Genomic DNA, 24,391 nt, shown 5'->3' with positions numbered 1-24,391 from the left:
AAATGAGAAAACAAAAATTAACTTTAGATTGGAAATTGTGACCAAGAACAAGTTATCAACTAACACTCTTTTCAACAAACTTTGCATCTTCCCCATCCAGAATCATCAGGTCCTACATCGGGAACAGGACCACTATCCCTATCATCCCGAAGAAATCCGTAAGGTGATGTCCATTTTTTAAACTTGTCTATCGACTCTATTGAGCGGACAATTCTTATTTATTGTCAGAATTACAATCGCATGAAAAGCCCAAGTAAAATGAAGGAAATTTCTTTATAGACTTTCTTCACATTTTGTCGACACAATTTTTGTGTAGCCGCAAAATAGCTTACAGGAAACCACCCGACGCGATGGCTTCTGCCACACGCCTGGCCTACGAGCAAGACCAACTGAGACTGAGCTGAGACTGCTGTCACCCGAACGCTGTCATCCGCTAGCGCCGAGTCGACATTGGGTTATGTCGACCAATAGCGTACAGGCGCCCCGCTAGTATGTGTCCCCCACACAATTCTTGGAACTGAAACTAACTGGGACGAATGCGTCCACTCTGAAGAATTTTGGGAAATAATTACTTTGTTATTTAAGTCTAAGTCAGAAAAAGTCAGGAGGCGGCGTCCTCTTAGCCATTAGAGGCAATCTTAATCCAAAGGAAATTGAGACCGAAAACCACTTCCAATTTGAACAACTCTGGGCAAAAGCAACTATAGCAGGCGATGTTTCCCTCCAGACTATGCCAATAAACAATATTACGAACTATTTTTTTTTATAAACAGTAGAAGTAATTTCATCAAAAATGGAACTGTAAGTAAAACTTCATAATTATGGAGACTTCAACCAAAGCCGCAAAGCCGAATTTTTATCTGACCAAGAAAATGAAGCAATTCTTCTCGCAAATTATGGACTTTTACAATTTAATCTTGTCAAAAACCCAAGAAATTAATTTTTAGACATTTTATCCACTAGCTCAGCGATTTTCAACGGGCCTACTCGATTTACATGGCAGGGGGTACCAACCTAGAAGAAGGTTCAGAATTGCGCTGCACTATTGAAGACTTCCATGTATAATAATCTTTTAACCCTCTTGGGAAAATTATGTCTGCCCCAGAAATTTCTTTAATTAAATCAAAATCCAAAAGTAGTAACTATCCATCGCAAATGAAACTAGACAAAAATTTTGGCAATAACTCAAAAGAAATTTGCAATATTTTTTCGAAATTCTTCAAAGAAGTATACACTTAACCAAAAATACGTCGAAAAGCATCTTCTCATCGTATGAGCTCAAGGGCTTATTTGGCGAAGAGATCCTGGAAGAACTGAAAAAAACCCACAACAACATCGACAAAGTGAAACTCTTTATCAAAAAAGTGGAGGGCAAGGAAACACAAACAAAAATTTCTTTTTTGGTGACCTACAACTCCTCCAACCCCCTGAGTGAAAGAAATATTGCATTTAATTTGATCAAAACAAAATTATCTATAAACAAAGAACCACCGGAGCAAGAGCAGCAGGCAGTGTGATAATAGGAATTAATAACAATTTTAACTTTCAGGAAATAGATATCACAACCTCAGAAAATAGTTAAGCAATTGCAGCACATATTGAATCCCCAATAAATATCAATTTAATTAACTCATACATACCACACCAGATAAAAAAAACGAAAAAAGAAATCCAAGATGTAATAAATCGCCGGTGAAGCAACCACCGATATCGATAAAAAATCGAGTCTGAGTTCAGGGGCACTGCACGCCGTGGACTTCATCACCTGCTGACGAGGACATAGGAAAATTAGGTTACCCGGAATAACATCAAATATCAAAATTAAAAGTGATCAAATTTTGAAAATCCACAATTCTATTCAAAATTCTTCAGTGTGTGTGTGACAAAAAATTAAAATTATTCAAATAATTAGGCGTGAACAACGTTGTTAATAAAAATCAATGAATCAAATTCAAAATTTTAAAATTATTTCAAAATTTAAGTGTGAGTGTGTTTGTGCAAAGGCAGAACCTTATTCAAAATTAAACAAGTCGAATGTGAAAAATTGCAGCGCAGAAAAGTTTTCTGGACATGTAATCACAAATTACTGAATTAGACCAATCAGATTTTTGTAATGTAGAATTACAAATAATGCGTTCAGGTTAACACTGGCCCCCTAGATGTAGAAGAGCTAGAGGCCGGGACGCGCCTTATTGTCAAAACTATGCAATCAATATGCATATCCGAAGAAGTCAAGAGTATTGAGTTGACAGGTCAACCCACATCTCAAGGGCCACTGCAACATCTGTTCCCATTTATTGAAGATGGTGTAGTAAGAGTATCCGGTAGGTTGGACTTAGCCGACCTACCCGCAGATCAGAAGCGGCCAATCTTCCTTCCCAGGGATAATATTAATTCACATACATCGGTCCAACAGTCACGCTGGGTTGGAAATTGTGCTAGCCCAGTTTCAAGCCAAATATTACATGCGCGGCTTAAGAAAAACTGCACAAACTCTTTTGAGAAAATGCGTGCTTTGCGCGAGAGCCAGACCACGTAGATTCGAACAGCAGATGGGACAGTTACCTCGCCCACGCGTAAACCCATCTGCAACTTTTACCCACACAGGAATTGGCCATTCGAAGTTTTACCAAGCAAAAGGGCAAAAGTAAAACTCACAATGTATGCCTGCATATTAGGGTGCCCAGAATACGGGACTTTTTCTCAAAACCTCGCTCCACAAGCTGAATATTGTTCCTTGACCTATTTTAGGACTCTGGGCCAAATATGAGCAAAATCGGTTAACATTTACCCATTGATACTCGGGGGTGAAGTTTGTACGGGAAAAATCGAAAAAAATGTATGGAAAACCCAATTTTCTTACAGTTTGGTCTACACGGTTCGCTACTTACATCCAAATATTCCCAAAAGTGAGATTCTCATTGGAAATTTAATGTTCTACAACTTTATAGAACATACCAAAGCTGTAAAACTTAATCCTGAAAAGTTATTAGCGATTTAAAAAAGTCAATTTTGTATGAAAAACATTTTTTTCACCAACTTTAGGCTCGGGTATCAATGGGTTAATCTCAACCAATTTCGCTCAACATTTGCACAGATGCTTAAAATAACCCAATAAACCGTTTTCCGCTTGTGGAGCAGGGGGTCATTTTTTCTGGGCACCCTACTGCATATTCGTGTGTTTCTCAACCGAGGCCGTACATCTTGAAATTGTAGAGAATCAATCCACAAGTGCATTCATTGCCTCGCTCATGCGATTTGTATCGCTCCGAGGAAGACCAGAAGTTATCTATTCTGATAACGGTCGCAATTTTGTAGGTGCCAGTCGTGAATTGGATGCATTGCGTAAGGTGTATAATGATGAAGCCTTTCAGCAAGAACTAATCGGAAGTATTGCTGAAGAAGGCATCAGATTCTCATTTATTCCACCCAGAAGTCCCAATTTTGGAGGACTCTGGGAATCAAATATAAAAGTAGCCAAGATGCTATTCTCCGCAGCAGCACGAGGCGCTAGCTTTAACGTTCTAGAGCTGCAAACGGTATTTTACCAGGTGGCGGCCATTATGAACTCACGACCGCTCACTTCGGTATTATCAAATGCAGGAGCTCCGGAGCCATTGACTCCGGGTCACTTCCTAATAGGTAGGGCAATGAATGCACTACCTATTCCCGGTAGTCACCTTGAAGAAGGGAATCTCTCTATGAGGTGGAAGCGCATACAAGCGCAAACACAGCAATTCTGGCAACAATGTTGCAGCTCATTCAGTGTTCATACCGCATAAAGAATGTGGCCCTTCTCAAATTGAAGTGGCGATTGAAAAGAACGTCAGCACCCACGAGGTGCTGGGATACGGGATCGACGCAATGTGCGTCGCTTGCGAGAATTGGAGTCGGTGGCCACGCGGCTGGCCCGACAATCAGCATAAGCTAAGCTAAGCTAACATAGAAGTTAATAAAAGTTTTCAGTTCGTATGAGACAGCGAAGTGCACCAGTTCAGTCCTTATTCGTTCCAGTGATTTATCACAGTCCCAGCGGGAGCGGGATTACAGTGTTAGTTGTTCACTTTTCCAGCAGGATTACATAATTCAAAATTACAATCAATCTCTAATTCGATCTCAGAAGAAGTGTAATACTGGATTACAAAAACGAACAGCATTCGTAACTAACGTTATAAGACCTAGGATTGTAGAAAACTGACAGGAAACAGAAGAGAAGATCTTTTTGATGACCTTTTACTTAAAAACTCAAAGGGGAAAAAACTGACAGTGCGGCTGATATCCCTAAACAACAACCCCCTAATTATAACAACAAACAAACTGATAAATTTCAGCATACATTGCATAACAGTAGACAACAGCGTTGGGATGGGTTAGGCACCTTCTGGAAATCAGTGTCTTGCGAACCTTCGAGGTGAACGGACACTAGAGCTGCGGTATTTTTTACTACCTAAGCTCAGAGTTATTTCAAACAAAATTCACAGTCTTTTTAAAGACTACCTGAGTTACTTTCCAAAATTCTAAACAGTCTTTTCAAGACTAACCCCACCTGAAATTTTGTTGTATTTTACAAACGAAGCCATCTTTTTAAGAGAACTTTGCTTGCAAAATGCGTCAAAACAAAGGTAAACGCAAATCTTCTGAAGATTTGATCGTTACGTCGGTGAAGCGTTTGAACGCTAAACCGGCTAACGGAAACAGAAAAAGAAAACAGCCTCATCCGAGGTCTGATTCTGATTCTGAAAGTGAGGTCAATTCTCCAATTCCATTGGCAAACGGTTTCGGTGTTTTATCCGAAACTGTGGACAAGGATCCTTCTCCTCGTACTGAGCCTTCTGCCGTCGAGAAACGAGTAAAGGCTCCGCCAATTGTAGTGACTTCCGTCTCCGATTTGGCCAGCTTTCGAACGCAACTGAAGAATTGCAAGGAAACTTGCAATTTGAAGGTTTCGTTCCAGCTTGGTCGAAGAGGAGAATGTCGCTTGTTGACGGAATCTTTACAAGATCACCAAACTTTTGTTGGTTATTTGAAAAACCACAAACACAATTTCTACACGTATGAGACCAAGAATGCTCGTCCATTCAAGGCGGTCCTGAAAGGTCTCTCCAACGACTTGTCGGTGGATGAGATCAAAAACGAACTTAAGGTGTTGCTTGGCTTTGCCCCATCCCAAGTAATACCAATGAAGAAAAAATCAAACGGGAATATTTCTCGCTTTGGTTTGACTTCACAATTTTATCTGATTCATTTCAACAGAAATGAAATCAACAATTTGAAACTTTTGGACAAAGTTCAGTTTTTGTTCCATGTACGGGTAAAGTGGGAGCATTTTAAGAAACATGGCGGTAATGGCCAGAATCTGACCCAGTGCCGGCGTTGCCAGGCATTCGGTCACGGCACTGATCATTGCGCCATGGTTCCAAAATGCATGGTTTGCGGGGATTCTTCTCACGACAAGGACAATTGTCCCGTGAAAGAAGTCACCCAATTTAAATGTGCAAATTGTGGTGGAAATCACAAATCAAATTTCTGGGATTGCCCCATCAGAAAAAAGGTTTTGGATTCTCGTGCTAAGCATCAGCCGAAATCCAAACCGAAATTTTCTCAAAGTCAGGTTTTACCTGCATCTTTAAATCAAACGTTCGTGCTGTCTCACTCGAACAATACCCCTACCGTGGAACAGTTAGGTAACACAAATGGTATTTCTTATGCCAACGTCGTTTCGGGTTCGGGTTCATCCACGAATTTTAAATCCTCTACCAATTTCCAAATTGGGCAGGTACCTCAAATTTCATTTGAAAATTTTTCTGCTGGCAACGCTTTGGGATCTTCTGATCTCGGCGATGTTACGTTTGAAAAAATGACTTTTTTGCAAAACTCACTGTTTGGTTTGATTCAAACAATGAGTAATGCTACATCCATGATGGAAGCAATCCAGATTGGATTAAAATTTGCGAGTGATGTTGTTCTTACCCTGAAGTTTAATCATGGATCTAAGTAATTCCATCAATATTATGAATTTTAATGCTCGCTCTTTAAAAGCGAAAGAAAATGAATTTTTCAACTTTTTACGAGTTCATAACGTGCATGTTGCTGTTATAACCGAAACATTTTTAAAAACTGGCACTTATTTGAAAAGTGATCCAGATTATAAAGTTATAACCAATAACAGAATGAATCGAAATGGCGGTGGAGTTGCAATAGTTATCCACCGTAGTATGACTTATAGCACTTTACGTGACTTTAAGTTAAAAGTTATTGAAAGTTTGGGCATTGAACTTGAAACTTCTTTTGGGAAAATTATGATTGCAGCTGCATATTTGCCTTTCCAATGCACTGGGGAAAATAAAAATTATTTCAAAGGGGATTTGAATAAACTTACTCGGCATAGATCTCGATTTTTGATCATCGGTGATTTTAATGCCAAACACCAATCTTGGAATAATTCAAAAGTAAATTCCAATGGTAAAATTCTATTCAGAGATTGCACTTCTGGTCTTTATTCGGTATTATACCCGAATGGGCCAACTTGCTTTTCTTCTGTTAGAAATCCATCAACAATTGATTTGGTTTTGACAAATCAAAGTCAGTATTGTGGTCCTTTAGTGACTCATGCTGATTTTGATTCTGATCACCTTCCAGTAACTTTTTCACTTTCTCATGAAGCAGTTACCAGACCCAATAGTTCTGTGTTTAATTACCACAAAGCTAATTGGGACAGGTATCAGCATCATATTGAGAACAATTTAAATCATGATTTTGTTTTAGAAACCAAAGCTGATATTGATTCAGCCTTGGAATCTTTAACTAATGCAATTTTGGATGCTAGGAATATTGCTATTCCTAAAGTCCAAGTCAAATTTGATTCTCCCATTATTGATGACGATCTTCAGCTTCTGATTCGTCTGAAAAATGTTCGTCGAAGACAGTATCAACGTTCTCGTGATCCTGCACTGAAGCGAATTCAAAAAGATTTGCAAAAGGTTATTGACCACAGATTCACTCTCCTGCGAAATGAAAAGTTCGCAAGAGATGTCGAACAAATTAAACCTTATTCCAAACCTTTTTGGAAACTTTCAAAGGTTCTTAAGAAACCTCAAAAACCAATCCCTTCTTTAAAAGATGGTGATAATATTCTATTAACTAATGGGGAGAAAGCTCAAAAACTTGCTCAGCAGTTTGAGAGTGCTCATAATTTCAACCTGAATGTTTTGAGTCCTATTGAAGAACAAATTTCAATAGAATTTCAGAATATTGTTGAACAACAGTTTTCATCAGATGATGTTTTTAATACGGATCTGAATGAAATAAAATCTATTATCAAAAAATTTAAAAATATGAAAGCCCCTGGTGAGGATGGCATTTTTTACATTTTAATTAAAAAATTACCTGAAGCAACTTTAAGTAGCTTGGTCAAAATTTGCAACAAATGTTTTGATTTGGCATATTTTCCCAGTAGTTGGAAAAATGCCAAAGTAGTTCCGATTTTGAAACCGGATAAAAATCCTGCTGAAGCCTCAAGCTATCGGCCCATTAGTTTGCTTTCATCTATTAGTAAATTATTCGAAAGAATAATTCTTAATAGAATGATGACGCACATTAATGAAAATTCAATTTTCGCTGATGAGCAGTTTGGATTTCGCCTTGGACATTCAACTACTCATCAGTTGTTGAGAGTTTCAAATTTAATTCGAAGCAACAAATCTGAGGGCTATTCTACTGGCGCTGCTCTTCTAGACATAGAAAAAGCATTTGACAGTGTTTGGCATAAAGGTTTGATTGCGAAATTGAAAAGGTTTAATTTTCCGATTTACATCGTGAAAATTATTCAAAATTATTTGACGGATCGTACTCTGCAGGTATGTTATCAGAACAGCAAATCTGATCAACTACCTGTACGTGCTGGCGTCCCTCAAGGAAGCATTTTGGGTCCAATTTTATACAATATTTTTACTTCTGACTTGCCTGATTTGCCCCCAGGATGTCAGAAATCACTTTTTGCTGATGATACAAGCATCTCCGCCAAAGGTAGAAGCCTTCGTGTCATCACAAGAAGATTACAAAAAAGCTTGGATATTTTCAATTCTTATTTGAAAGAATGGAAAATTACTCCAAATGCTGCAAAAACTCAACTTATTATTTTCCCTCACAAACCAAGGGCTGATTTTCTTAAACCAAAAAGTCATCACATTATAAAGATGAATGAGGTAAATTTAAAGTGGGAGGATAAAGTGAAATATCTTGGACTTGCTTTTGACAAAAACCTTACTTACAAGGATCACATTGAAAGTATCCAGGTTAAATGTAACAAATATATTAAATGTTTGTATCCACTTATAAACAGGAATTCTAGACTTTGTCTCAAGAATAAACTGTTAATTTATAAACAAATTTTCAGACCTGCCATGCTTTATGCTGTGCCGATCTGGACAAACTGTTGCTTAACCAGGAAGAAAAAACTTCAGAGGATTCAGAACAAAATTCTGAAAATGATTCTGAAACTTCCTCCCTGGTTCAGCACCAGTGAACTTCATCAATTAGCGAAAGTTGACACTTTGGATGTTATGTCCAATAAGATAATTGATGCATTTCGACAAAAATCATTGCAGTCTTCAGCTGCATTGATCCGCTCTTTATATAGTTTATAAGTTAGTTTTAAGGTATCCCTTTTCCCTTTTGTACATGTAGGACCTCCTACATTTGAAAACACTGAATAGCGAAAGCTACAATATTTCATGAATAAATGAAAGTTGCTAGTATTTAAAATTGAGGTGAAAAGTCATCGATTGTGATTGGACACTCAATAATATTTTAACTGAATGAATGTACATGGAAGAGAAAATCAAAATAAATATAAACAAAAAAAAAAAAAAAAAACCTTCTGGAAATCAATAGGAGGAAGCCCAGATGCTGACGATTTAAGATTGATAAATTCTTCAATGATTGCTTTGAGAAATAATAATAATGTTCAAATTAAAATAAACAGAAATTCATTCCATACGGATTCGCCATGGATTGTGGAAACCCAGAACGGAAAATCTCAGGTTCGTTAATCTCAGGAGCTGTTAACGATCGAGCCACCCGGTAACGAGCGACGATATGCATCCGGCGAGATGCACCATCAGTAGTACGGTCAACACGAGGGACCTCGAATACTTTATTTTAGCATTGAATAAATCAGTCTATAGATTGTCTTGCGAAAGTGTGAACACCTTTTTTTAAAAAAAATCTAAAACCTTCCGAAAATCTTAACTTGCGAAAAACTCGGATCTGAGTTCAGGAGCACTGCACGACGTGAACTTCATCACCTGCTGACGAGGAGGACATAGGAAAATTACGTTTCCCTGGATTACCATCAAATATTAAAATTAAAAGTGATCAAATACCCAAAATTCTATTCAAAATTTAATTAGTTAAGTGTGTGTGTGACAAAGATTTAAAATCATTCAAACAACGATGTTAAAAAAATCAATGAATCAAATTCAAAATATAAAAAAATCTAAATTTAAGTGTGAGTAAAAGTAGAACCTTAATCAAAATAATATGTATCAAAATTGTTCATCAAGTTGCGTGTGAAAAATTGTAGTGCAGAAAAATTACCTTGACAGGTAATCACTAATTACAGAGTTACACCATTCAGATTTTTGTAATTCAGAATTACAAACAAGTACTAGATAGGAAGCTGTAAAGCAGGATTACATAATCCAAAAAGACCCGAAGCGAATTGTTCACAACATCAGATATCGGTGCCACCTCGATATAATGTGTAATTTTAAAAGTGCATATAAAATAAAGTGTTTTCGAAAACGGCCGTCCAGCCTTAAGTTCTGTAATTGTACATATTTTTCCTAATTTCAGTATAATTTGTGCCAGGTTGAGAGCCGCCCAAAGTTTGTTTTAGAATATCTGTTCTTATATCGTTGAAAATTTTCTTTTTATCTAACTTGATTTTGGTTGATAAATTTCCCTACTAAGCTATCCACGAGGAGCTATACCTTTTAAAATCATTTTTCCAACCTACGACTATTTGTGTGCTACACCTTTTACGATCATTGTGCATCCTCTCTCAACTCACCTTTCACTTGAAAGACACCATGTTCAAGACTCCACTCTTCCTCCCCCTTAAACCGGCACCCCGGTCCGATCCTTAATCTTCCCCATCACGCTGGAGTGCATCTTCGAGTAGCCGCCGCTGCTGTGCGACTTGGTCAGCTTGAGCGCCTCGTGACCACCCCCAACCCCCCCACCGTACGATCCGTGATGGTTGTTGAGCTGGTGGGCACTCCCAGCGCTGGTCATCCCTCCGCCTCCCGGCCCCTCCGGCGGAAAGAACACCGGCGAGTTGGCCTTGTGGCCCGACCCAGGCGAGTCCTGCGCGTTCGACGAGCAAACCGACTTCTGATCGTCGGCCGGCAGCGACGGCGGTGGCGGCGGCAACGGACTCTGGATCCGCTCCAGCTCCTCGTCGATGCACTTGAACTGCCAGCTCCAGTTGGCGCGGTACAGGAACGGCCGGTGGTCGAACCGGTTATCGTCGGGGCTGTACGATTCGGCGTGGTACGCCGGCGTCAGCACCGTCATCTTGTGCCGGTTGATGGCGTAGCAGCGGAAAAAGTGCTTCACCTTGTCGGCGATCTCGCGCGGCGTGCAGCAATCGCGCCACGTCGACACCAGCTTGCAGAACATGCTGTACGGACCGCAGTAGGCTTGCTTGCGCAGGCGACCAAACTGGCTGAGCTCGGCGTACGTCATGCCCATGTCCTGCTCGTCGGTTTGGGCGAGCGCGCCGTCGCCGTGGAGTGGCTCGAGTTCGGCGGTGGGCGGAGCGGTCACGATTTCCGCCACGATCGGGATGTTGAATCTAGGGGGAGGGAGAAGGGAAAATTAGAAAATTATTTATGACACATATTTACTCATTTTAACCTCTGAGAAATGTAACGCCTCGTTGTATAAAATTGGGTTGACGAAGGCCGATCGGGGCGTTACATTTCTCAGTGGGTAGAGTGGCGGGTCAAATTTGAAGCTCATAATATATTATATGAGCTTGCTGGCCAAATGTGAAAAATTGTTTTTTTTTTTAAATAATAAATTACTTTATTACAATCTATAAAAGTGAAAAACTTCAAGAGATCGAATCCCACACGCAACCTAGACTTCGGTCAAATTGACCGAAATACTCGGTAAATTTATCGGAGATTCTCTGATAGAGCGTCTCTATCAGAGAATTCTCTGTCAAAGCTTTATCAGACATTCACTGATAAAGTTCATGAGGTTCACGCGGGCAGATTTGACAGATGAATTCTTTGATTGTGTTGGTGAACTTTTAGCAAAAGTTTTGTTGCCAAATCTCGCCGCTTGGGCAGCGCTAGCGTCGTTCCTGTAAAAAAACGCACGCACACCACTGCACTTCTGTATATGAGCAGTTCTCTAGGATTTCGGTCATTCGATTTTTTTTGTATTTTTTAATCCGGCTGAAACTTTTTTGGTGCCTTCGATATGCCCAAAGAAGCCATTTTGCATCATTAGTTTGTCCATATAATTTTCCATACAAATTTGGCAGCTGTCCATACAAAAATGATGAGCATGAGCATGAGCATGGTTGACTGCCAATGAGCTGCTACTCCGTTATTGACAGATCAGCTGAAGTTAAACAATGAATCAAAAATGATTAGTGGGAGCCAACCATCCGTTCACTGTTTAACCCCTGAAGACCCCGACTTTATTAGTCAATACCGGTGCCCTCCCAAGAAGCCTGCAGTTCAACGAAAGGGAGGAATGTTAGTCCGATAGTTGAAGTTGCAGACTCATCAAGCACACAGTTTTTCGCTATATACTTGTTGATACCGCTTGAGACCGTTGAATCCACAGCATCTCCTTCAAGCATCACGTGATTTATATTTTTTTGGGTTAGTAGGATAAGGTATTGGCTTTTCGATGCCTCCCGAGCTACGATGCTATGGGGAGGACTTTCATAACAGACCCGTCGGCGAGCCTTCCGAGCAACGATGCTATGGGAAGGTCTTTCTGGTTAACACACAAAATCACTCACTCACAATTATTTCACTCCACTATTAATTATTCCAAAATGTCAGTGCGTCTTTCGATCATTATATAGAAATGGCTTTTTCACCATAAAAAATAAAACCTTAATCGAAAAAATTATACACAATTTACCCAACGCCGTGCCTTCCGATGAACGATGATATAGGAAGGGCTTTAAAAATTACAAAACAAGTAATTAAGATCACAAAAAAACACCAATTACTCAACGAAAATTACGCTCAAGACACAAATAATTCAGTAAGGCATGCTATTATCCGATTACCACAATCACTCACCCCATACGAATAGCGAAACAAAAGCACAAAAAAAAAATAACCTGCATAATCACGACTTAGCGTCCCCACTTCCAGCACACCCACAAATTTGGCAGCTGTCCATACAAAAATGATGTATGAAAATTCAAAAATCTGTATCTTTTGAAGGAATTTTTTGATCGATTTGGTGTCTTCGGCAAAGTTGTAGGTATGGATATGGACTACACTGGAAAAAAATGATCACGGTAAAAAAAATGGTGATTTTTTTATTTAACTTTTTACCACTAAAACTTGATTTGCAAAAAAAAAACTATTTTTATTTTTTTTTATTTTTTGATATGTTTTAGAGGAGATAAAATGCCAACTTTTCAGAAATTTCCAGGTTGTGCAAAAAATCATTGAGCGAGTTATGAATTTTTGAATGAATACTGATTTTAAAAAAAAATCGAAATATTGGTCGCAAAAATTTTTCAACTTCATTTTTCGATGTAAAATCGAATTTGCAATCAAAAAGTACTTTAGTGAAATTTTGATAAAGTGCACCGTTTTCATGTTAAATCCATTTTTAGGTGACTTTTTTGAAAATAGTCGCAGTTTTTCATTTTTTTAAATTAGTGCACATGTTTGCCCAGTTTTGAAAAAAATATTTTTGAAAAGCTGAGAAAATTCTCTATATTTTGCTTCTTCGGACTTTGTTGATACGACCTTTAGTTGCTGAGATATTGCAATGCAAAGGTTTAAAAACAGGAAAATTGATGTTTTCTAAGTCTCACCCAAACAGCCCACCATTTTTCAATGTCGATATCTCAGCAACTAATGGTCCGATTTTCAATGTTAATATATGAAACATTTGTAAAATTTGCCGATCTTTTCGAAAACAATATTTTCAAAATTTTCAAATCAAGACTAACATTTCAAAAGGGCTAAACATAAATATTATTTATATCGAATAATTGGGATCAAACCTTTATTTTTATACTAACAAAAATTTAAAAGTCCACAAAAAAAACCTTATATTAAACCTTAATTTTCAAGAATTACAAAATCACTTTGCAGACGGGTCAAATGAGCCATTTTACATGATCTTTCAAAATGAGTCCGCGGGCCATACGTTGGTCACCCCTGCGTTACCCTGTTTGTTTCGTCAATTTCTTTTGAACAAAAAAATATATTTTCCATGCTTCAAAAGACTTCAAAAAGATTGCAAAAAAGGTGCAGTGGTAATGTCACAAGCATAGCCAAAATGACGAAGAACTAAACGAAGAATTCAAATCTAAAGACCCTTGCTCCCTTAGCGCAGGTGGCGCATGCGAACAGAGCTGAGCTCCTCTCGCTTTGGCAGTCGACTGTCAACTAAACCGAAAATTAGGAAGACCCACTTCATCCCCCGCCACTTTTTCATAGCCCTTTTTGCTGCAGCCTAGGAAGTGCCCTCGTCCAAGGCTCGATCAATACTGAGCAAGGGCATGCGATGAAACTTACAATTTACAATTTTTGTGTAGACAGCAGCTCCCAAAAAGGCGGGGCATAGCTCTCCCCTTAAAAATAAGATTGGCAGAATTTTTCAGCTTGCCGTGGGCGGAGCATATCGACGCTGTCGTGCTATCTTGTCGCACGTCACTTTTTGACGTTCAGAGAAAAACGCGTTTTAATGGGTTACATACATGTAGAAATTTCCAAAATTTCATATTACAAAAAATTCACTAAATTCACTAAAAAGATGATTTTCAATCACTCTTGAAAGTTTCATGAAGATATTTCGTGACTGAACTGAGTAAGAGCAAAGCGAACTGTCAAATTTTGAAGATTTGATCAAGACAGTGTTGAGATATCGTGGCACCCGTTTTATGAAACTGCTAACTTGAAATAGCTATATCTCGGCATTGGTACATCTAGAGGGTGACGAGCGGGAATTCCCGGGAAATCGATCATTTTTGGACCTCTTGATTCCCGGGAAATTTGGTCGAGACTCCCGGGAAATTTTATTCTTATAAATATGAAAGCCAAATTATATAAACTAATCAGAAAACCATTTGAAAAACGTTACTTAATCCACCCTTAGGTGGTTGGTGCCTTCCTCACATTTAAAAGGTATTGCTATCCAAAATAGGGCGGACCTTTAAGTGTTCTATCAATTTGACTAATTATTCATCTCATTATTATTTCACTTAAGTGCTTATAACTTTAGATAGGGTTGACAGATTTTCAATGTTTTGGACGCGTTGGAAAGGTCTTTTGATTACCTGTTCAACGACAGGTCGCATGATAGATCCGGACAAGGTTTTCATCATGATATCTGAGATCCGGCTTCCAAAAAGTACATAAATAACACTTAAGTGCTAATAACTTTTGATAGGGTTGTCAGATCTTCAATGTCTTGGACGCGTTGGAAAGGTCTTTTAAATACCTTTCTAAAAATGTATAACATGCCGGGTTTTCTTACAAAAACCACCCTTTTTACAATCTTCCGGACTTTTGTTAAAATCGTTTTTTAGCATAACTTTTGAAGTACTTAACTAAACTGCATAATTTTTAATAGCGACTTATGGGACCCCAAGACGGATCGAATGACGCCAAAACGGACAAAATCGGTTAAGCCAATGTTGAGATAATCGAGTGACAATTTTTTGAACAACATCCCACCACACACACAGACATTTGTTCAGAATTTGATTCTGAGTCGATAGGTATACACTGGGTGATGAATAGAGAGAATGCGTAACGTGATTTTCGAATGATCCCACTTTGTTTACATCTTCAAAGTAGAAGGCTGTTCAAGCACAAGCATGACTTTTTTCTTACTGGTAAATGAGCTGTTTTATAATCAGTAGTATGTGTTTTATTTTGTCTAGTTTTTGACATTTTTTGCTGGAAAATTGTCGCGTTTCGATCGGTTAGAAGAGATTTTTCTTTTTTACGGGTGACGAAACACTGCGCTGATCCCTGGCTGATTTTGGAATCCTGCAGCTCTTACTGGTCCAGCGAAAAAACATCGCTAATTCTAGCGAAGCTGATCCAACAAACAGAGAAGATTTTCACTAAACCAGATTTTCAAAAAGAAATCAAACAATAAAGACAGCTTCTCGATGGATACAACCGCATAGACTTCATAAACAACTTTCATTCATAATTATAAAAAATAACGATCTCGCCTTTAACTTTTCTATGATTTCTGTACTTCAACTCCAGGTCCTCACAAGCCACACATTTTTCATTCTCGCAAAAAAAAAAAAAAAAAAAAAACAATTTTTAATGATCGATCACAATACTCTCTACTTTTGGCGAACAGTAAATTGGTTCCACTTTGACAGTTCAAAATTGAGGCCGTTTTGCGAACCACTATTCAGCACCCAGGGTATACATGAAGGTGGGTCTAGGAGGTCTAATTGAGAAGTTCAGTTTTCGAGTGATTTTATAGCCTTTCCTCAGTAAGGTGAGGAAGGCAAAAATCGAAATTGTCCAGAACATTGAGTGTTCAATGATCGATATTTAAGTTCGAATGAACCAATGCTTTTATAATCTTTTTATTTAGAAAGTGTAAATTTTAAATTGTCCAAAATTCCAATAACTATAATTGAGTGTAAACAAAAGTTACATTGAAGCATACTTTGCAGGTACACCTCAGAAATGAAAAACTCAAGTTTTTTGCCTTCCTCACTGAGGTAAGGCTATAATCCTGCTCTAAAATTGAACTTTTTGTTTAAAGCTCGAAAACCCACCTTGATGTATACATATTAGGATGTAACAAAAATGACTTTTTGGCGGGCATTCAAGGGTTTGTTCCGGTGGGCATACCAAGCCCGAATCCAAAATATGAGCTTGATTGGACGTAACAGGAGCTGGCGCTCCGCCCTTCAATTTTAAATGGGATTTAACCCATAAAAAAAGATTTTTTCAAAAATGACACTTTTTGAGGCATTTTGGCCACTGAAGCGTTTATTTTCAACATCATTGTCGTGTAGGCCAGATCCTTGCGCATCTTTTGGTATATATAACATTGAAGTTTGGAGCCCCCCTGAGCTCGGTACAGGCCTTCAAAGTTTGGCATTTTTTTTCGAAAAATCGGCCCCGGCAAAATTAAATGGCGTATAGGGCGTCGCGAGGCGCGACGCATATCTTTTTTGCCGGGGCCAATTTTTCGAAAAAAAAATGCCAAACTTTGAAGGCCTGTACCGAGCTCCAGGGTGCTCCAAATTTCAATGTTCTATATACCAAAAGATGCGCAAGGATCTGGCCTACACGCTAATGATGTTGAAAATAAACGCTTCAGTGGTCAAAATGCCTCAAAAAGTGACATTTTTGAAAAAATCTTTTTTTACGGGTTAAATCTTATTTAAAATTGAAGGGCGGAGCGCCAGCTCCTGTTACGTCCAATCAAGCTCATATTTTGGATTCGGGCTTGGTATGCCCACCGGAACAAACCCTTGAATGCCCCCCAAAAAGTCATTTTTGTTACACTGTAATACATATCGACTCAGAATCGAAAATTGAACAAATGTCTGTGTGTGTGTGTGTGTGTGTGTGTGTGTGTGTGTGTGTGTGTGTGTGTGTGTGTGTGTGTGTGTGTGTGTGTGTGTGTGTGTGTGTGTGTGTGTGTGTGTGTGTGTGTGTATGTGTGTATGTGTGTATGTGTGTGTGTATGTGTGTGTGAATGTGACCAATAATGTCACTCAGTTTTCTCAGCACTGGCTGAACCGATTTTGACCAAACCAGTCGCATTCGACTTGGTTTAGGGTCCCATACGGTGCTATTGAATTGTTTGAAGTTTCGATAAGAAGTTCAAAAGTTATAGCATAGCATAGCATTGGTGTCTACCCGTAGCTGCTTCTTCGTTATTGACCAGGACCCCCAAACATTGCTCCGTGGACCACAGATGAAAAGTAGGAACCAATCATCACCCCTTCGCAATTCTCAAAGGTCCCTATCATGCTGATCAATACCGACGCCGGCCACGACCAGAGGTAAGACACGGGGAAGTGGATGGAAATATTAGCCGATACTTGAGTGATGGGACCGCTAAATCAGCTGCGTCTCCGACAAAGTATCACATGAGTTTTGAGGGGTTAGTAAGATGGGTATGAGGTCAGGATTCACTGTGGTAGGTGATGCGACCATAAGCAATTTGTTTATCGGTTGAAATTTTAAAAATCTTAGGCAGCCGGCTGCGGAAAGAGGGATTTAAATAAAGTATTAATTCGACCGCGATTCTCCAGAAATTCTCCGTAGGCGTGCCTTCCGATCAACGGTGATGTAGGAAGGGCTTCATTAATTGAAATGATATTATCATAAGCCTTAAAAAAATTTCGACGGCGTGCGTTTTAATCATCGATGATATAGAAAGGGCTTAATCCAGCAATACGACTTGCTAGTTTCAAAAAAATAGATACGTTTTTATAGAAAACTATAAAAAGAGAACAACACAAAAAAACTCATCGGCCAACGAAAGCGAGTGAAAAACAAACAATGAAATAAGAAGAAGGTAAAAAAACAGAACTGCGCGTCCCGAAAAGCACCACACTAATGATGCCATTATTTAATTATAATGACCAATCTCCCCATGCACTCGAACAGCGACACAAAAGAGACGGAAAATATCACGAAAAAAAACGCGTCCACATAGACACCGCACTACTGATCTCGATAAGTAGTTCAAAAGTTATGTATAAAAATGTGTTTTCGCATATTTTCGGAAGATGAATAAATGGCAGTAAACTGAACCAAACATCATCATGTTATAAATCGTTAGTTAGGTAATTGAAAGATCTTTCCAACGAGTCCACAACATTGAAGATCTGGCAACCCTGTCTCGAGTTATAACCACTTAAGTAATATTTATGTACTTTTTTGTAACCGGATCTCATTTAAATGTATGTAAAAATGTCCGGATCCATCATCCGACCCATCGTTGATTAGGTAATCGAGAGACCTTTCCAACGAGTCCACAACATTGAAGATCTGGCAACCCTGTCTCGAGTTACGACCACTTAAGTGATATTTATGTACTTTTTTTGTAGCCGGATCTCACTTAAATGTATGTAAACAATGTCCGGATCCATCATCCGACCCATCGTTGGTAAGGTAATCGAAAGACCTTTCCAACGAGTCCAAAACATTGAAGATCTGGCAACCCTGTATCAAGCTATGACCACTTATGATGCCACTTATGAGCCCTTGAGTGATATGTGTGTTTTTTTGGACCAAATTTGTGTCCAAACCCATCATATCACATATCACCCATTGTTGGAAAAGAGTGAGGAAGGCACCAATCACATAGGTGAATTAAGTTAGTTTTTTTTATATTATTTCAATTTATTATTTCTAAGAAGGAAAAGCATTTTAAAAATAAGTTCATTTTCTATATCATCTCTCGAGCATAGCAAACCTTATAATTTTGTTTTTTTTTTTATTCTAAGTAAGTTTTTTTTTTAATTAAATATACTTTATTGAATCTTTCTTATAATAATTACATTTGGTTTACTTAATAAGTGGTCAGCTGTGGCTCTTCAGCTTTAATTTGCTTTTCGTGATTTAAACACTGTTCATTTTCATAACTTTAAAAATATATGATTTATCATTTTTGTAACACTAGGTACAATGAGGAAAAAAAAATGTTAAGAAAACATAACCTAACCTAAAACTAACTTAAACTTACAATAAACTAAACCAATCCTTGAATCAAGGGGTATTCAGATATAGCACATTTTTCCCTGAATTTCAAACATTTTTCTTGAATCTTCTGATCCAAAATTTTTACTTCTGCTAATTCATGAACCTCACTTGATCTTGTCCAGCCAGGAACATTCAAAACCATTTTGAGTACCTTGTTTTGGACACACTGGAGCTTCAATTTATGAGTTCTAGCGCAACACTCCCAAACAGGTACTGCATACTCAATAACGGGGTAAATTATTTGTTTGTAAACTGCTAGCTTATTTTTCAAAGAAAGCTTTGATTTTCTGTTAATTAAAGGGTACAAGCACCTGATGAGAATGCTGCACTTGTTCAATATTTTGTCTACATGCTGCCAAAACAAAAGTTTCGAGTCAAGTATGAGACCTAAGTAGACAACTTCCTTTGACCAGGGTATCGAAGCATCATTCATTTTTATCAAAACATCATCCTTTGGGACAAATCTGGCCGATTTGGAAAGAGGAAAAATGATGGTTTGAGTTTTTGCTGCATTTATACGAATTTTCCAGTCGCCAAAGTATTCGGAAAGAACGTCAAGACCCTTCTGAAGACGGCCAACTAAATATCTGGTTATTTTACCCTTATAAATAACGGCAGTGTCATCAGCAAAAAGTGACAACACACCATTACCAGGAAGAGTAGGCAAATCAGATGTAAAAATATTGTACAGAAGTGGGCCAAGAATACTTCCTTGGGGAACCCCAGCATCAATGTTGAATAATCCAGAAGCAATCCCATTCAGAAAAACCCTGAACGATCTCTCCGAAAGATAGTGCTGGATAATTTTGATAAGATACATTGGAAAACCGTACAAATACAGTTTATGTATCAAACCATCATGCCAAACATTGTCAAAAACCTTCTCAACATCCAACAAAGCCATAGCAGTTGATTTAGACTCAAGCTTGTTCTGCTTGATGATTTTGGTTACTCTCGTAAGCTGATGAGCAGTATTATGTCCCTTACGGAAGCCAAACTGCTCATTCAAAATTATATTATTATCGTTGGTAAAATCCAAAAGCCTTGAATAGATGACCTTCTCAAAGAGTTTGGACAGACTACTCAAAAGACTAATGGGACGATAACTTGTTGGCGATGTTGGATCTTTTTGAGGCTTCAAAATTGGTATGACTTTGCCCAGTTTCCAATTGGTGGGGAAGTAACCAAGTTGCAAACATTTATTGAAAATATTGGCTAGATGTTGAAAGAACTGATCACTCTGCTTTTTCAACACTAGATTAAAAATGTTATCAAAGCCAGGAGCTTTCATATTTTTCATTTGTTTTACTGCAACTTTGACTTCCTCACCAGAAACATGGGAATCTGCAGGAAATTCAAAGGTAGAGTTATTAATTGTTGAAATACTATTGGCAACTGATGTTTCTTTACGGCTGGTCATGGAAGCGCCAAGATTATGAGAATTAACAAAATGAAGCCCAAGTGCATTTGCCTTTTCCTCGGATGTAATCAAGGGAGAATCCTCAACAATAAGAGGAGGAATAGGCTTTGGTTTGTTTTTAAGAACTTTAGAAAGTTTCCAAAATGGTTTTGAATGATTCCCAAGCTGGCTTACATGTTTTGAAAATTCTTGATTTCTGATATTGTCAAGTCGGTCTTGTATGATTTTGTTCAAATTGTTCACTGAAATCTTTTTGTCATAGTCCCCAGTCCGTTGATATTGTCTCCTATAAACATTCCTTAGTCTTATCAAGTGTTTAGTATCTATACGTCAATATCAGTTACCTTAAAATTAACAGGAACCTCCCGAACGTTGGCAGCCTCTGCTTGGTTGATAGCCTGCTGGATCACCTCTAGCGAACGATCAATATCGGCAGAAGTTTCCGGGTGTTGATCATAGTCGATGTTGCTGTCGACCACTTGCTGAAACTGCTGCCAGTCAACGTTGTGGTAATCTTTCCAGGTTGGTTGCCGCTGCGGAGTAACGGATGCTCCAACCTCCACAACCACCGGATAGTGATCAGAACTCAACTCTTCAAACACCTCAGAATGAGCCACGTTCTCAGCCATATTGGTGATGAAGAAGTCGATGATTGAGTGATTCCCAGACCGAGCCACCCTCGTTAGTCGAACTGGACTCACAACGTTGTAGTATCCGTTTTGCAGATCGTTGTGCAGAATCACTCCGTTCCGATTCCTCCTGCTGTTGCCCCAAACTTCATGCTTCGCGTTGAGGTCACCAGCGATGATGTACTTTGCACTCCGCCGTGTCAGCTTCTGGATATCGCTCTTCAGTTTTGCTACTGAACCATCTCTGGAATTCACCTGACGTGGGCAGTATGCAGCAATGAAGAGTACTGGGCCAACCGAAGTGGGAATTTCGACCCCAACGGCCTCGATGATGTCCAGCTTGAAGTGTGGCAGCCGGCGTGGCTTGAGATCACGATGAACAGCGACAAGCACACCTCCTCCTCCAGAGGTGGTCCTGTCGAGCTGCGTCGCGATCTTGTAGTTTTGCAGATAAACTTTTTCACCGGGCTTCAGATGAGTTTCCGTGATGGCAGCTACGTCGATCTCCTTCTCGCGAAGAAAATCCACCAGCTCTAAGTTCTTCCTCCTAATGGAGCAAGCGTTCCAATTCAGCAGCTTGAGGGACCTACGATCCATACTTGATGACGAACGAGGTCAGCACTTCAATCTGCTGGGTCTTGGTTTTGCATCCACGCAGTGCAGCGGACATCTGTTTGAAAATATTGAGGAGTTCGGTTGAGGTGTAAAGATCATTACCATTTTCCTCAACTGCTGGTTCTTGGGTTGGTCTTGGCTCCTGGCTGAAGCCCGGTGGTGACGGTCTCGGCTCCTGGCTGGAACCCGGCCGCGGTTGATTCATCTCAGCTCTCTTCCTGGGATCCAACGGCAACGGTGCCAAGTTCGGGACCTGGCGTCGCAGTTGAAGAGGTGGAAAGTTTTGCTCCACCAGGGCTGGAGGAGTTCTACGACGCTGAGGCTGATTCTTCGTCGATGCTTGCTGCCGAATTTTCACGAACTCAGCTCTCTTGGGGCACTTTCGGTCGGTTGACGAGTGCTCACCGTTGCAGTTGAGGCACTTAACCAGCGAATCTTGGATGCACTGGGATGTGATGTGCGCATCGGTACCACATTTGGCGCAACGACGCTTTAGGTGGCAGTTCTTACCTCCGTGCCCGAAATCCAGGCAGTTGAAGCATTGTGTGACGTCACGGTGCACTGGTCGGTATCGCTCCCACGACACGATAATGTTGAAAACCGCTCGGATTGCCTTCAGCTCAGGAAGCGTCGTCGATCCCTTAGCCAAATGCAACAGGTAGAGCTGGTCACGGTACTTGATGTCTTTGTTGCGTCGGCTCATTTTGTGCACGGCCAACACATCCAGTTTCAAAACTTTTAGCTCGGCAGCTAATTCCTCCACTGGCATGTCGTACAGACCTCTGACGACGATTTTGTACGGCTTATCCATGGCGACATCATGGGTAAAGTACTCCGCCTCGTTTTCGGTCAAGTATTCCTTGACCAGTTGATAGTGCTGCCTGGATTGCACCAGCACCTTAAATCCGTCCTGACACAGACGAATGTTGCCTAGGACTTTCCCAGACTTGATGAGTTCAACCAGCCCCGCTCGAAAGTCGATCGTTGCTGCTGATTGCCGCACATAAAAAGGAGGCAGTTTCTCCTTTCGCTGTTTCACTTCATTCTCCTTTGCTTCCGCTACCTGGTCCTCGTCAGGCAGTCCAGCGAACTTGTTGTTCTTCAAAAGCTGCTCCTCGTGCGATGAAGAGTTCTCCTCCTCCTCATCATCCATCGGTACAGTACCGTCGCTCTTTTTCGTCTTTTTGCTATTCGATGTCACTTCCAAAAGCACCTTCCTCTTGGAAATCCCCGGTTTTTGGCCATCAGTTGAGGCCTCAACCTTCCTTTTGGAAATTCCCACTTTTTTGCCTGCTTGAGCCGCAGGTAGGGCGATATTGCCGGCGTTATGCGCCGGGACGCGACGAGTCATGTTGAATCAGACAACCTTCTCCAACGAATGCTCGGATAACAATTCTAAGTAAGTTAATTTCGCTGTATCAAGGTAATTTCCTTTTTTATGTCAATAGTAGTATTGGGTTTAGCATTAACCTCAATATTAAATAACATTTTTGAAAAATAACTCTGCAACTCTTTGTAATGTTTAGGTCCGCCAATTGTTAAAATTCTGGTTTTCCGGATAACTGTTAATATTTCTTCATTTAATATTTACAGTTGGCCCAAGAAGGCAAAACAATTTTAAATTGTTGTTTTGAGTCGTTATTTATAAAATTGCAAAAATAATTATACTGGGAAATTATATATTAGTTAATCTAAATTTTTTAAAAATCTAATAACAAGTTCATGCAAAAAGCTTCAGAATTCAGAAAAAATATATCAAAATGTAGAACTGTGAACTATAAAACGAGGCTACTTAAATTAACGTTTCATTGAATAAGTTTGAATTAATTGTAACTGAATTAGTTTATAACATAACATGTTACTGAACAAATTTATTACATTTCTGTTAAATTATTGGCACTATTGCATAGTTTGAAAAAACTCCCGGGTCCCGGGAATTCCCGGGAAATAGCAAAATACAACTCTCGATTCCCGGGAAATTGAAAATCTCGAGAATCGTCACCCTCTAGGTACATCCAAATGTCTTCATATTTATTTTGTTAATAGATGAAAATGTACATTTTAATGCCCTGCAAAAAGATATTAATAAAGTTTATTTGTGTGCTCATACCAACCTCTGAAATTTTTGACGATTTACATGTATGTAACCCCTTAATGTTTGACCTTGAATACACAACAAATAGAGTTAAAAAGTATAAAAAAAGGTGCTGTGGTAATGCTACAGGCATAACCATCATGACGAAGAACTTCGGACACAAAAGTAAATGAATTTTTTATCGAGAAATCAAAAAGAGAGATGTGAGCCGGTAACATGGAGTTAAACTTTCGCAACTGTCATGGTAAACTTCACAGCAGCTTGACAGAAAGTTTAACTCCATGTTGCATTTTTAATTTCTCGATAGTTATTAATATTTGCGTTTCTTGGCCACAAAATCAATCAATAAAGAGTTATTTCTTAAGATCTATTTATTTCTGCTCAAAGATGGTCTCATGTTAATTTGACGTTGGATAACGGGGGAAGGTACACTCCAGGTGGCGGCCACTACTGCCGAAATGTCAAATTTCATGTCCAGTATCAAAATCCCCAAAGTTTGATACCCATATTGCCCCAACTCTTATGGTTCCGTCATTGTCCCCCTATCGGAACACCCCCGGGGCCTCCAGCCATTTTCATGTTCAGTATCAAAAACCATGAATTTTAATACCAATATTGCCAAAACTCGCATGGTTTTGTAAAAGGTTCT

The 24,391-nt window shown here is 39.3% G+C and overlaps 1 protein-coding gene across 4 annotated transcripts in view; it reads right to left on the bottom strand.

The window, feature by feature from the left end:
• Positions 1-9,536: 9,536 nt before the first annotated feature.
• The window catches only part of LOC120417486 (glutamine-dependent NAD(+) synthetase), a 207,592-nt gene continuing 192,737 nt past the window's right edge, over positions 9,537-24,391 (bottom strand). For 2 of the 4 annotated variants that reach the window (XM_039579901.2, XM_039579597.2), the window contains exon 5: positions 9,537-10,858. In XM_039579901.2, the coding sequence (XP_039435835.1) occupies positions 10,120-10,858 (739 nt within the window). In that variant the 3' untranslated portion in view covers positions 9,537-10,119. The remainder of the gene's footprint in view (positions 10,859-24,391) is intronic. The other 2 variants (XM_039579747.2, XM_039579823.2) reach the window with 1 other exon arrangement.

The sequence above is a fragment of the Culex pipiens genome, chromosome 1, assembly GCF_016801865.2.
Source record: "Culex pipiens pallens isolate TS chromosome 1, TS_CPP_V2, whole genome shotgun sequence".
Lineage (NCBI taxonomy): Eukaryota > Metazoa > Arthropoda > Insecta > Diptera > Culicidae > Culex > Culex pipiens.
Note: the sequence above shows the minus strand (reverse complement) of the source record. Positions and strands in the feature narration are given on the sequence as shown.